The sequence below is a fragment of the Balaenoptera ricei genome, chromosome 4, assembly GCF_028023285.1.
Source record: "Balaenoptera ricei isolate mBalRic1 chromosome 4, mBalRic1.hap2, whole genome shotgun sequence".
In the NCBI taxonomy this organism is placed as follows: Eukaryota; Metazoa; Chordata; class Mammalia; order Artiodactyla; family Balaenopteridae; genus Balaenoptera; species Balaenoptera ricei.
In genome coordinates this window covers 156493533-156508497 of record NC_082642.1, presented here as the reverse complement: position 1 = coordinate 156508497, position 14965 = coordinate 156493533, and the positions used below count along the sequence as shown (strand labels likewise).

At 43.6% G+C, this 14965-nt stretch overlaps 1 protein-coding gene across 1 annotated transcript in view; it reads left to right on the top strand.

Moving 5' to 3' along the window:
• Positions 1-14965, top strand: part of DSCAM (DS cell adhesion molecule) — a 740935-nt gene that overhangs the window by 645605 nt on the left and 80365 nt on the right. Inside the window, exon 21 of the mRNA XM_059920026.1 lies at positions 9550-9683. Within this exon, the coding sequence (XP_059776009.1) occupies positions 9550-9683 (134 nt within the window). The remainder of the gene's footprint in view (positions 1-9549; positions 9684-14965) is intronic.

Here is a 14965-nt window from a genome sequence, read left to right as displayed (position 1 = left end):
GACCTCACTGCAGACTTTTTGAAGAATAATTTAACTTCTAATACATATTATGGCAATAGTGAGAAAAACAGTTTCTACCTTAATAAAAGAAAGAGCAATTGATATCAAATTGATTCCCTTGTGGAATCCTCCAAATCAGAGCTCAGAATTATACCCGAGCCAGAGTTGAGATGGGAACCACTACACCTAAATTCTGTGCTGCTTTGGCTCTGCAGTTTTGTTTTGTTTTTTTGTCTTCTTACAGGGCCTCTGTTCCCCAGGAAGCTGGGCAGGGTGTGGGTGGGAGAGCTGTTTTCCATTGCCCATGACTGCCCATGTATTGGCAGGTTTGATGTCCTTTACTACATAGACAGTCAACATGCTGTTGCTTCACCCACTATGTCCTGTGGGAGCAAAGCTAGGGACACACTGTCAGAGGCTTGGGCAGACCCTTCCTGCCCAGCTTTTCTGTCTCCTAAGGAGACTCCCCTGACATTCACAACATCACTCTCTGCTCTGCCCTCATCAAACCCAGCCCTGCTCCCCAAGCAGTCCTGTCCGTCTACCCTCACATATTATCTTTATTGTCTCTCTAGCCCTTCTTGCATTCTAGCTCCCGCACACAAATTTAACCTCATTACCCTCAGTTTTTCTAGAACACACAAGTGATTATTCCCAGTTATGTGCAGGTGTCAGCCAATGCCGCCCAAAGAAATTGCACTCTTTAGGGAAATCTGAGGTCAAAATGCAATGCCATTAAGAAGTCACACATTCATAGAGATATCTACAAAGCTATGTCCTGGGTGAAGACAGCCATATTTAATTTTTTAAATGTAATAGACAGAGAGCTGTGTCTAGATGCTGGCTCTGCCACCTGCTGCCGTGGGACTTTGACACCTTACCTCACTTCCTCTGAACTGGACTTTTTTCATGTACAAAATGACAATCAGACTGCACAGAATTAAGACATAAAAAGTGAAGTGATGTGTGCAAACATCACCTAGCTTGACATATCGTGGGATGGTTCCTGACACTAGACATTTGATTATTTGATCTCCACTCCTTCAGAATGAGGGTGGAACCTTCTTTTGCATTGCTAAGCAATAACACAGATGTCACTGGAATTATTATTTAAAGAGCAAATTGATCAGCAACATGAATTTTGACACCTGCATTTTTCAGAAAAACGTACAGAAATCCAATAAAAGTGGAAAGCTCTTTACAGCTCCATACTGACTGGTAATTTGGGATCAATTTTTAATTACTCCTCCAGTTTTAGAAATCATAGAGCTCTGTCTCAAAACTTGACCCTGAGACCCAAAGTGTAATTTGTCAATCAATTCTCTGCTTTCATATCCAGTGCTAATAGTAAGGGGAGATGTGATTAATTGTGGAAGGCCCTGCCTTGGGCACACCAGTTACCCCAGGGAGGAGATCAAGAATTCCACTTGTGCTAACGTGGACGAAGACTGATGCAGAGCTGAGTGTCAGTATTTATCTGGGATAAATCATCAGCATTTTCAAAAAGAAGCAGAGCAGAGATTAGGTAGAAAGAGAGAAAAACTAGTATAATAATGAGCCTATTTCCCAGATTCACATGAAAAATTCACTAATCTAGAAATGGTGAAGAATTGTGCCAGCCATCCTTATAGACTCAATGTCTAATATAAATAGACATTTGAGCAGTTTACAGAACTGATTACAATTTTGTGTCTGCTTGAAAGGAATGCGTAATCAAAGAGTATAAATCCTGTTGATGCTTCTATGAAGTCTTATGATTTGAAGTTTGGATAACACTGCCGACTTCAATTAAACGATGTAAAAATAGAAAATAATAATTGTCAACATATATTGTTTTTCCTCAGAAAAGCACTGGTCTAGGCACAGGTTGAAGTTTCATTGTTTATTGATGGTCTTGCAAGTAAAGAAATATTAACACATTCACAGCAAACATTCAATTAGGACTTCTCTGCCCAAAACAGTTCTTAAACTAACGTCCTCACCCCTCAGTGTCACGGGGTCTGGAATTTTAAATTATGTTGTTAGGTCACTGATCATCTTAAAAAGGAAAAATTTATCACTTGCTAGTGAAAGAGATAAAAACAGAATCAATAATAAATAAATAAAAATAGATTAAATAAATGAAATTGAAAAATAACACAGACAAAATGTTTACTTTTATAGGGGATAATTCACAACTGAAATATTTGTTTAGAAAACAAGTCTTCTGTTCCATAAGTAGTTTCTCAGTTTCTATAAAGATTCTTGGACGTATTCTCCAAGAATATGGAGATCTTGATATAGATCTCTGATATAGATCCTTGGACATATTATCGGGTCCATAGTCTCCGTTCCATCAGTATAGTTGTGGGTCCATGGAGATATTCTCAGGGTCTGTAAGAAAAACGGACGTCTCAGCTTCTCTCCCCAGGACTGCTCAGTCATTGAGAACTTGCACATTTTTTATTGCTGCAAGACCACAAAAGATTATTTGCCAATCAAGCTTTTTGTTTTTGAACACAAGACAACTAATTCTGAATTCTAAAATGTTTGTGAAATCCTGATACCATTTTATTTGCTGAGAATATAATCTGAACCAAGCCATGGGGAAAGAGAACACACACAAACGCAATCTATTATTTTTCCAATTGTTATTTTCATTCTGCTGGCAGAAGGTAGTTTCAGCCCTGATCCTTTTCTACAAAAGAAAACATTGCATATATATAAATAGTGACGGTTGTGTTTAAGTGCAAATATTTACTGAATACATCACAAATGCACATAGCTCTTCCAAGTGGGAAGAAGGCCAGCAGGAGCTGTAGTATGTGATCTTTGGTCCCTCTCTGCCACGGTTAACGATCTGTTTAGCAGGACATCTGAAAGTGGAGCTAAGAGCGAGAGAAAAATAAACAGACATCAGGATATTTGATTCCTCTGGCCACCCGTATCTTGAGCCATACATCCTCTTGAAGGCATGGATGGTGTGTTCTCAGATGATAGTGTAACCGCACCCTGGTTCACCTTAAAGGTGATGGACTCTGTGTGTGTGTGTGTGTGTGTGTGTGTGTGTGTGTGTGTGTGTGTGTGTATTTGCCTAACCGCCAGCAGGGCTGCCCTTCAGGGGACACTGAAGGCTTTGTGTGCCATGGGAAGGCCTGTCAATTAATCGGTATCAATACTGCTTAGGATTCCAGAGTCCTGCAGCATTTGGCAGGGTTGTGATGTGCTCTGTGTAGTAGCGGATACACCGGCAACACAACAGACCAGGATGTCCTGGGAGGCCTTCCACCACGTGGATGTCAAAGCTTCCTCCGCTGCAGTGATTCTCACACAGGTTCCTAGGAAGTCCAAGGGCTCCTAGGGGGGCCTCAGAGGTGCCCAGTGGTCATGGGGAGGGCCCCTGAGGGGCTCCCTCCCAGCTCTGCTTCAGGAAGAGCCACTCCACTTCCACTGTGTTATGCATGGGTCTCCCACATGACACTTAAAAGGATTTGTCCACTTTAAAGAGTGTTTGGAAACCACTGCTCTAATGGGTGCAAAGGCCAGACATACTGGAGCCTGATGGAAACCAGAAGAGAAAAGGGGCCTCATGCATTGCTTGGCCGTGACGACAACTGCTATTGTGGAGGTGTCCCTGCAGCGTCACGTCGTCTGCTCTCGGCTCAGAAAAGCCGCTGCGGAGCCCGGGGCTCAGGGGGACCCGGCTGTCCCGGCGGGTCACACATACACACATCCTGATGTGTGCACCACACCGCACACAGCGCAGACATCACATATACACCACAAGCCACACGTGCACACGCACACACTGTACACACACTCACACATACCACGCACACACCACGCACGCTACACATGCAGACATGCTCTACACACACGTCACACACACATCACACAAATCACAAAACACACACCACGTACACTGCACACACCACACAAGCCACAAACCGCACACACACATACCCCTGCCTGTGGCTGATCTCTAAGACCAGAAAAACGATGATGACAAAAACGAAGCTGACCAAAGTGTCTGTGAGGTACTTAGACTTTTGTCTTACTTCAGATTGAGGCAATATTTTTACAGAACAATAAGGCTGATGTTTCACATTAAGATACACTCTTAGGTGGCTTGACTGTGTGGACCCATTCTCTAGCTGTGTAGCAAGTCATCACAAACTTAGCACCTTAAAACAATACAAATTCATTATCTGACCATTTCCTGGGGTCAGGAGTCCAGGGACGGGTTAACCAGGTCTCACAGGCTGAAATCACAGTGTTGGCTGGGCCTGGGCTCTCATCTGAGGTCGGATCCTCACCCGAGCTCACTGGTGGTCAGCAGGATCCAGGTCCCTTAGGGCTGAGACCATCTCCTCAGCCCCCAGAGGCCACTCCCCAATCCCTGTCACATGGCCCCAGCAGGGTCACATGGTCGTGTGGTCATAGCAGGACAGTTGACCTCTTCATCACCAACAGGAGCCCGTCTCTACTGCTCCAAATCCCTCTCTGACATCTAGACCCTCTTTTAAGAGGCTCATCTGATTAGGTCGGGCCCACCCAAGTTACTCTCCTTTCGAGTAACTTAAAGTCAGCTGATTGGGTCCTTAATCATATCTGCAAAATCCCTTCACCTTTGCACAAAATGTAACCTGATTTTGAGAGTGATCCATCCATCATAGTGACAGGTACCACCCACATTCAAGGGGAAGTAATTACACAGGTGTGGATATCAGAGGGCGAGAATCTTGGGCACCATCTTAGAATCCTGCCTGCCACACTGAGCTCATTTAGAAAATCTGCTTGGAGGACCTAGTATGCCCCAGATACTGGCCCGGGCACTGGAGACACGGCAGAGAACAGGAAAGGTGGGGCTCGCAGGCTGGTGGGGGAGACAGATATTTACTGATCACTCCTGAGTGGGTTATGAAAAGTGCCATGAAGAAACGTCTTCAGAGACAACCCATCCTGACCTCACCTAGGCTAGTGACAGAGAAGGTTTTCTCGAGAAAGCGCGCACCAGCAGAAGCTGAGATGAGTTTGAGTCGCCAAGGACAAGGTGGAGGGCGGGGAACACTTCCAGGCAGGAGGAACCCAAGGCTCTCCGTCATCATGTGTCAATGACCTGATGTGGGAGACGCACGCCACATCCAGGGACCTAAAAAGGGGTCCAGTGCTGTGCAGAGCCAGGAAGAGAATCCAGCCACTGACCTGACACGTCCACGTGGAGGTCTAAAGCACACATCAACCTTACACATCCACCGAGAGACAACGAGAAGGGAAGAGAATTCTAGGTTCTGGCTCTTGCGACCAAGGAGATGGCCGTGTTGTTTCCTGCAATAGGGGACGGGAGGTGGGAGGCTTGGGAGAGAAGGTGGTGAGCCCTGCTTTGAACAGGATAGGTCTAAGGTGCGTGAGTCAGAGCGGAGATGCCGGGGCCATCGGACACCAGAGCTCTGAGAGCATCTGTGTGCACAGGGGAGGTCTGAGCACGTGGGAGAACGCAGAAGAGATGGTCCTCAGCCACTGCATTCTTAACTTCAACCCATCAAATCTGGAGCCATAAGTTCACTCAACGATGGCCAGAAATTCATGAAGGCTACCTAAGCTTGCCTATATCGTCATAAGAAAAAAGCAGATTACCAAAATGTAACCTGATGACTAGGAGTGCGTCTTAACAAACTATGTCCCAGACACACCCTCCTAAGCCATCTCTGTCTCCTGCCACTCCCAACATTTGGTGTTTATAATTCAACACTGAGTTACAAAGTAAAGACCAGAATCCTTTAGCAATATGTACGATAAAGAAATGGTGATGGTTATTACAAATGATAGCTAGAGTTTATTCAGTGCGTATTATATACAGGACTCGTATTAATTCTTCACATGAATTCTCTCTCATAATCTTAACAGTAAAATAATAACTTGGTATAATTATTGTTCTGGCTTCCTAGATGAGGGACTTAAGACTTATTAGAGAACTTATGAACTTGCCCAGGACACAGAACCAAGTGGTAAAGTTGGGCAAAAGCCAGCCGTGGAGGCTGCAAAGCCCACACCTTTAACCATTGTGGTGTAATCCAAACCAGAGCTAAAATTTTAAATTCTCATTCGTAAAGTATTGGCTCAGAAATCCTGAAAATCTTTCTCCAATGTCTTGTGCCTCAGTTTCTGTATATTTATTATTTTCTTGTGCAAAATTCTAATAACCCTACAAGGAAAGATTGTACAAGATAGATCATAAATCAGTGTATGAGGAACCACTTGGGGGTTTAGGTAGTAAGTGCAGTGAAAAACCCTTTGATCTGACGTGATCCAGGCAAGTTAATGGAAATAATCTACTAAAGAAGGAATCACTACATTTTACAGTGACCAAGCGACAGAATTCAAACATTGTAGTTTAACTTAAAACATATACATATACATTTATTATATAATCATTGTCTAATCAAATGATCCAGACTCATTTCTTTAGTTTTGGGTGAAGAGATTAGAGTTCTATGTCATTTTTCATTCTTTGAACTGTATTCATCATGGATCATCTGTAATTTCCACTTTAATTTCTTGATCGTGGAGTAAACATGTATTGTCATTGGCCAGTAATCTGCTTTTTAATTTCTTTTTATCTGTTTGCCTTGATTTTTTTGCCATGTGTCCTGTTCTTCTCACTAGTCTTGCCCAAACCTAATTGAAGCTTCTTTTTTTTTTAAAACTTACCTTCAGAAAGCTTTTCCAAAGTCCCATCCATTGTCATAAAAACAGCTTTCTTTGTGCACTCATATTTCATCAGTTTCCATAAATTAAACTGCATTACCTTGACAAGTACAATTGTCACAAACAGGGTGGAAACAAGCCTGACACTCCTGATGAGCAGCCAGCCAAGGGGTTGTTGCCAAAGTACTTGGGGTCCTAGAAGGACGCTGGCCAGAGGGAGTGCGTGGTGGACGCCAGCTGCGTGGTTTGCTTTACGCAAGAAATGGAGGGTTCTGGCCAATCCGGGGGCATCCATTAGCGTGGGAATATTAAGCACATGTACGCTCTACCCTTGGCGTTCGGGAGGAGCCCTTGTGGCTCTGAACCAGGTTGTAGATGTCTCGGTGATTGCCCTCACCTGTAGAAAACGAAGCATATTCAGAACAAAGGTACCTTGTTCCCAGGGACCTATTGATCCAAGCTTCATCACTCCTATGTGTTCCTTTCTCTAGACCTTCTGCTCTTGGTGGAACTTGTCAAAAACTGATCCCAAGATTTTATATTTTCAAATGATGACTGTGTCCAACCCCCATTAACTCTTGCCAGAGTTGTTGGTTTTGTTGTTTTGACCTAGAAGAGTCAAGGTCAGAATTTGAGCATCAACTTGACCTAGAATTGTCACCTAGAAGGTGACAATTATGAGATACACATTCAACTCCAAAAATATTTACTTTGAAGTTAGGTTGTTTTTGGAGAAGGAAGAAACTCAAAGCTTCCTCCAGGGGCTCACAGGGGACCTTACTGGTTTGAATTTCAAGGTCTCCATCAAGGGGGGAACCTCTCTCTACATGAAAAGTTAAAACAATGAGGAGCAAAGCAATAACCTCGTGGTTTCTGTCACAGCAGATTTAACACTCTTTCCTCTTTATCCCATGTTCTACCCACCTCACCTCATTCTCCCTCTTCAATCTGGAAAACAAAAGGGTGGGGGAAAGGGCACTTATGTTCAATCTCACTTCTCAAATGAAGCTTCATGTTGTCAACACCCTTTTCTGCATTCTTAGATGATTTACAGAGGCGAGTTTGTTGTCTGTATGAACTGTGAATCTTTGACACAAAAATTCATACTCATAAAAACTGCTTCTGAGCCTCTCCTGAGCCAAGTAGAGGTGTCATTACAAGGTGTTTTGGTCACAGAAGGGTGATCTCTGATGACTGAGGTAATTCGCCCTCATTCCTAACTCAGGAGGCAAGATGTACCCCCCAAGCCCATTCAGAGCCAAACACTGTAGCAGAAACAAGGATGACCCAGAAGCTAAATTCTCTACTAGTCAGAGGCAAGAAATCATCAGGGACTGAAAAGCATAGAGAAGGCTCCCAGGAAAACAGGGACTTGAACTGATTGTGTTAGTTCTGTCACAGAAACAATTATTCATGACACTGGTTAAGGAACAGCAAGGCAGACTTCATTCACGGGAACGATTTGATAGGTGAAGGCATGACCACAATGGGGCTTTTGCAGTAGGGGAGAGAGATTGGATTCAGCTTTGAATACAACAAGGAAAAGTGGGAATTTATAGCCAAGGAGTGAAGGGGAGGGAGTGGGGTCATTGGGTGAAAAAAATTACTAAGAGGAAACATCAGGGATGAGGGGCATTCTGGCTAAATTGACTTCACAGGAGTTTTGCAGGAGGCCAGCGAGGATGATTAGAGATTACCTGGTGGTGACAGAGAGTGAGGACTTTGATCAGGTATCAAAGGTGATAAGATATTGGGATTCTGGCTAAACTGACTGAGCAGGATACTTGCTAAAGTGGGCTCTTAGGGGACATGCCCAAGGACATGGCCCAGTGGAGCTCCTAGGTCGCTGGTCAGAGAGACACTGTGTCAGCCCCCAGGGTGGCTGTAACAAAGCCCCGCAGCCTGGGGGACCAGCAACAGGAATGTGCTGTCTCACATTTCTGGAGGCGAGAAGTCCAAGGTCAAGGAGTGGGCAGGGTCGGTTCTTTCCAAGGGCGGTGAGCGAGAATCGGTCCCTGGCTTGTACATGGGCATCTTCTCCCTGTGTCTTCACACTGTCTTCCCTCCATGTGTGTCTCTGTGTCCACATCTCCCTTTTTTTTTTACAAGGATACCAGCCATGCTGGTCAGGGCTCACCCAAATGACCCCATTTTAACTTGATTTCCTCTGTAAAGATTCCATCTCCAGATAAGGTCACATTCTGGCATGGTAGGGTTAGGGCTTCAACAAGTGGGTGTTGACTGAAAAAAAAATGCACAACGTGAGAGTTGTGAGTTAAGTTTTATTTGGGGCAAAATAAGGACTATAGCCCGGAAGACAGAATTTCAGATAGCTCTGAGAAACTGCTCCAAAGAGGAAGGGGGGAAGGTCAGTGTTACATATGATTTCAGTGAAGGGGGTACGTGCAGTCAAGCACACACTTTGGCAGAAGCTTCCTGCTTGTCATGAGGAACAGGTGGCACCATTAATGATTGTAGTGCTTTTCTAGATACGACGAGATGCAAGAATCGGGCTCATAAAATCTTCTCCTAAAAATATCTATCTATCTGAAGGCCTGTTCTACCAGTTTTTCCCAGAGCACAGAGTGCCTCATTCCTGATCTCCACCCTAAACTCCTTTCAGTGGGTGTTGAAGGTCAGCGGCTGCAGCAGTCCATGATTTAATCCTTGCAGAGGCAGATGGCAAGTGCCAATGTGTAGTTGGCATGGGTTTTGAGGGACACAGTTCAGCCCGCATCCCTGACTCCCGAAGAGCTGGAAAGAGAAAGTGGCAGGGCCCAGCGGGGTCCTGTGGGCTGGTGGGTCTGGAGTGGCGGGGAGGGAAGCTCCATCATTCTGTCACTAAACTTTCTGCTTTTCCAGTTCCAGGTCCCCCCGCGGGAGTCAAGGCGGCTGCGGCCTCGGCCTCCATGGTCTTTGTGTCCTGGCTCCCCCCTCTCAAGCTGAACGGCATCATCCGAAAGTACACGGTGTTCTGCTCCCACCCCTACCCCACAGTAAGTTGGTAAACCACCCAGTGCCTTTCAAGCATCTTCCGGAAACGAGCCACGGGCGCTCACTTGCGACCTTCTCCTTCCTTTGTTTCCCACCTCCTTGGGTTTTCCCAGTGGTTTTATTCTTCTCCCTGCTGTGTGCACATACAAAGCAAGGTCCTCATTACCACCTCATTGGAAAATACACCTCTGAATCCTTCTAAGGGGCACAGTTGTCTGGAATGATTGTTTATTGGGTGAGTTCCCACAAAAACTGCCAGCCGGCTTATCAAAATCAAAACCCAGAGGCCTTAGTTGATCGTCAGTGGACGCCACCTATTGATTTTGCTGTTGGGCTCATCCTTCAACGCACTTCATGCTTCACCTGCCTCCCTCGCACACCCCGACCCCGTCCTCCTTCCCTGCCCATCGCCCACTGAGACCCAGCAGCCGGAAAACCTTTGTTGTGCTAGAAATGAAGGACTTTAACAAGACTCTATGACCCTCACAAGTACAACAGCCAGCTTAATTCATTGTGAAGGAGTTAAAAGTTAGGGTACTTAATATTTCAAAATATGGGATTTACTGTCATTAGTATAACACCACTGAATGATACTTACAGAGTTAAAGTGTTTCTTAAACAGAAGAATGTGTATATCCAAAGGGGAAATTTCAAAGAAAACCAGAAATGGTTCATGAAATTTATGATGTCTTCATAGAAATGTTTATGACATTTTCTGAGGTAGGCGCTGTGTCCAGTCCATCTTTCCGTCTCCCAGCTCCCGGCACAGAACATGACATGCATAGCCATTCACTGTTTGTGGAGTGAATACACAAATTAATTTTGGTTTTATTGTGGTAAAATATCAAAACATAAAAGTAGCATTTTTAAGTGTTCGATTCAGTGGCATTAAGTCCATTCACATTGTTGTGAGACCATCACCACCATCCATCTCCAGAACTCTTTTCATCTTGGAAAACCGAAACTCTGTCTCCATGAAACACTACCTCCCGTTCTCCCTCCCCCACCCCCTGGCAACCACCCTTCTCCTTTCTGTCTCAGTGAATTTGACTATTCTAGGAATCTCATAGGTATCACCGGAATAAGACAGTGTTATCTTTCTGTGCCTGGCTTATTTCACTGAGCATAATATGTTCAGGGTGCATCTGTGTTGTAGCATGTGTCTGAATTTCCTTCCTTTTTAAGGTTGAATAAATTCCTGAACTAATTTAGTAATTACTTTTTAATTAAAATGACATGCTTTCCCAAGTCTAGAGTCTGTAGGGGACCCAGAGGCCCAGTGGCACCAAAGACACTGAGGATGATTAACGGTGGGGAGACAGGGGGAGAGCAGGAGTGTGGCAAACAGATGGGCCTCCATCTCTGAAAAATATCAAGTTGTATGTTCTGCTGTTGATATGTCAACAGCAGCACCTCTGGAGTTGAGGTAAAGACTTAGAGGTAATATGCTTAGATATGGGTTTCAGAACTTGTGTGAGTTCCTTACCTGGTTTCACACATGCTGTTAGCTCTCACCTGCTGAAGCCTACCATCAGATCCCACCGTCAAAGTTCAGAGATGCAGAGCAGTGTAGGGGACGCGGTGGGTGGCCCTCTACTCAGAGGGCATTCACTGAGGACCCCGTGCAGGTTCTGATCCTCTGAGCGTCAGCCCTGATATACCACCACATTCACCAAAGAGAGACAAAATTATTGCCGGAAGTGTGCCCATATTTCACTAGAATGTGAAGGGCTTCTTTATGTTTACTCATTCCTTCATTTCTTGATTTGCTGTAGGACTCCCAATTGCTCTTTTGACTCCAGCAAGCTAGACAGAGCCAGCAGGGAACAGGGGACACAGGCAGCTTACCCTCATTCTGTCTTCCCAGTCGGCTCTTCATCGCTAAACTAAAAGTCCCAGCCTGGCTTATTTGGAATTAGTCCCGAGTGGCTGAGGCTTAGACGAGCAAGCCCGCCTTTGTGGATCGTGGGCGCCATATTACTCTCCATCCTCCCAGCCTACGAATTAAGTCCTATAGAAAAGGAGGAGTTACTATCCCGAACACAGTATCCATCGAACACTCTGTAGGGTGGACTATAAATGATTTCCCAAGGGATTTCCAGTCTCTCCCTGCACAGAATAATGGGATTCAACTATCCAGGACCTTCTCCACAAGAGCCTTGCAAAAAATACCTTAGCGAGATCAAGCTAACCAGAAAAGGTGGGAAATAACTGAATTTATCACCTCCTTGATGTCTTACAACCACTAGCAGGTGTTTCTGTGTGGTCTTTAACCATATTAAAAAAACATTGTAAATCTAGAAATACGATTATCACAAGGTGCCTGTGGTCTCCCGGGAAGCACCACTTATTAAGCTTTGCAGAGAGGACCCAGAACTCCAGAGCTGTCCTCAATAACATGAAGTGAACCAGAATCAGTTTTCTTCCATCTCTAGAACCACATTGCTATTCATCTATTTCAAATATCATTTAAGACCACGAGGCCTATTTTTAATAGACTTTATTTTTTAGAGCAGTTTTAGGTTGACAGCAAAATTGAGTGTAAGGTACAGAGACTTCTCATGTGATACCTATTTTTAAAATAAAATAATACCATTACAAGTAAAGATGAGAGAGAACTAATACACGTGTCTTCAGAGGTGAAGACTTAAAAAATTCCATCTACTATTCTGTTTTTCTTCCGTGGACTGAGTAAGGAACTATAAATTACTGGAAAGGGGGAATTTTTCCCATCTTTAGTTTCTGTGATTTAATTTTAAGTCAGAAAACTATGCTATCAAATTTTCTGAGACTTTTACTTTTCTGCCAATGTATCGAAAGAAACACCAGAGGGCAGTCCTAGCTCTGTGTATTATTCCTGCTTGTGTATCTGAATATTTTTTCCTTTGAAATGACTTCATAGTCGAATGTAGAACATGGGAAGATAAATTAGGACACAGCATACTCTGTAATTTAATGTTCTTTATAAGAGTCCCTCGGCTAACCTTGCTGATGTAAATTTTCTCTCAAGATCCTCAATTCCTGCCCCTTCCTTATGAAAGGGCATTGTTAAAAGACACAGGCTCTTTTCTCTAATATGTACAATGCATTGTCTGATTATAGGCATTTGTTTCACGGTGTTCTCTCAGGTCAGCTTAGTAAAAGGCGTCAGAATATGAAACTTTGTATGTTGCCAGACAAGAAACTGGAAATTTGTCTCAAGGCTGATTGTTTAAAAGTGGTGTTGGTAAACATTAATCTCACTGTGAGGGACCAGCTAATGCAAAGAGACGTCAACCTTCCCAATCAGAGCAAAACCTCAAATCCGTTTGATTAAGGAATTCATCATATAATTTCTGGACCATGGCTATTACTTTTAGTATATAATGGTTTGGATGATCGATTCATACACTATGAGAAGCAATGGAAATCCAAAGTAATGAGCTAGCCTTGTAAGGTCCCAGGTAGAAAGTAGTTAACCTGGATTTCCTCTCTAACAACCCTCCCTACTTAAAAGCAGACTGTGAAAAATGTTATATATTACATAAGCACTAGGAGGTAGAAATTGTCTGTTTTGCAAGGCTAAGCTGATGGACATAGAAATGTGAAATTAGACAGCACAAACTTCTCATTAATGAAGAATAAAAATCAGAAGGTCTAAAAAATTGTATCAGTGAGCTATGATCCACCTCAATTATTCCAGTTTCAGAAGATAATGTTAGCCAGTTCCTGCACAAAGTAGAGTTCAGTAGATGCTGCTGAATGAGCAAATGAGACTCATAGCAACTAACTCTCCACAGTGGAGCCCACAACTCAGAATTAAGCAAGTCTTCTAGGAAGCAAAGAAAGTAACCTCTACCAGGTCCAGACAACATTCAAGCCAAGGTAGCAGGTGTGTGTTTGCTTCCCAACCCTCCCTAGACTGCATTTCCTAAAGCTATAGTGGGGCTGAGGACAAGACAGAGTGGCTTTAGAGAACCACAAGTATTCAGGAATCTCAAGTCAAAAAAATGGTGCAATAACAGAATCAGGGAAGTAGTATCTAATGTGACCACCTGAATTTATAATGATTCTCATCATAATATCGATTGTTCCTCTCTCAGAAGTCACCATGGACCTCCTGGTTGTAAAATTCCATTGCCTCTTAGGAAGAAGTAATGCTCTTCCTATTTTAAGCTGTAGCATCACAAGCTATTATATAGTTATTTGTTTTTAAATTTGTTTTTCTTACCATCCATTATCCTTTTATTCTTTCTCTTTTGTTCTCCCTCTCCCTCAACACCCCACCCTTAAAGGTAGGCATTTTTCAATACTCTACCTTCTTTTCATATTCTTTACTATCTCCCTGAATAATTGAATCTATTCTCATAATTTAACTATCATCTGAAGTTAAGGGGTTCAAAATGTTTATCTCTAACCCTGACAATCTTAGAGAACCAATCAGTCCTGTATTGTCAACTTCCTACCATCCATGTCTTCTTGGAGACCCCACCACATCCAACATGTCCAGAACCAAATTCATTCTTGCCCCTCTTCTCTTCCTGTTTCTCAACTAAGCTAGTCATTACCTTTGACTAAGCTAATGATTACCTTTGACAAAGCTAAGCCTTAGATTACCTTTGACTCCTGTTCTCCCTTTCCACTCATTATCTGATTGGTTTCCAAATCATTTCTTCATTTACACAGCAAATTTCTGTAGAGAGCTACCCTGTGCCAAGGGCTGAGCCAGAGTCTGAGGTGTATCAGTCAGGAGAAGCTGAGTTATGCTATGTAACCAACATGCCTAAAAATCTCAGTGATTTCCACCAATAACAGCTTTATTTTTCTTTCACATTCATGTTCATTGTGAGTTGGTGGTAGCTCTGATCTGTGTTATCTTCACTCCAGGAAGGACCCATGTGGGTTTTATGGCAGAGGGAAAGAAATCTCTGGAGGGTCTGACATAGGCATTGAATGCTCCAGCACAAATCAGTGGCCAGAATCCATCACATAGCCTCACTCAACCACAAGGGAACCAGGAATACAATCCAAACAAACACATACCCAGAAGACAGGCAATCCAGAATGTTTGGAGAACAACTCTAATATAATCATGGGACTGCAATGACAAAGGATAGAGTGTCTTTCTTTGAGAAGTTCCTAGTTCTAGGGAGGGTAGAAAATACTAGAGGTGGTCACTGCTCTGTGTGGTGTGGCAAACGACACAACAGTGGCATGGACAGCACTGGATGACACAGGAGTCAGGTAGGAGGGTGTTACTCAAATAATCAGGTCAGAGACTGTTACTTAGGACATATTTACAGCC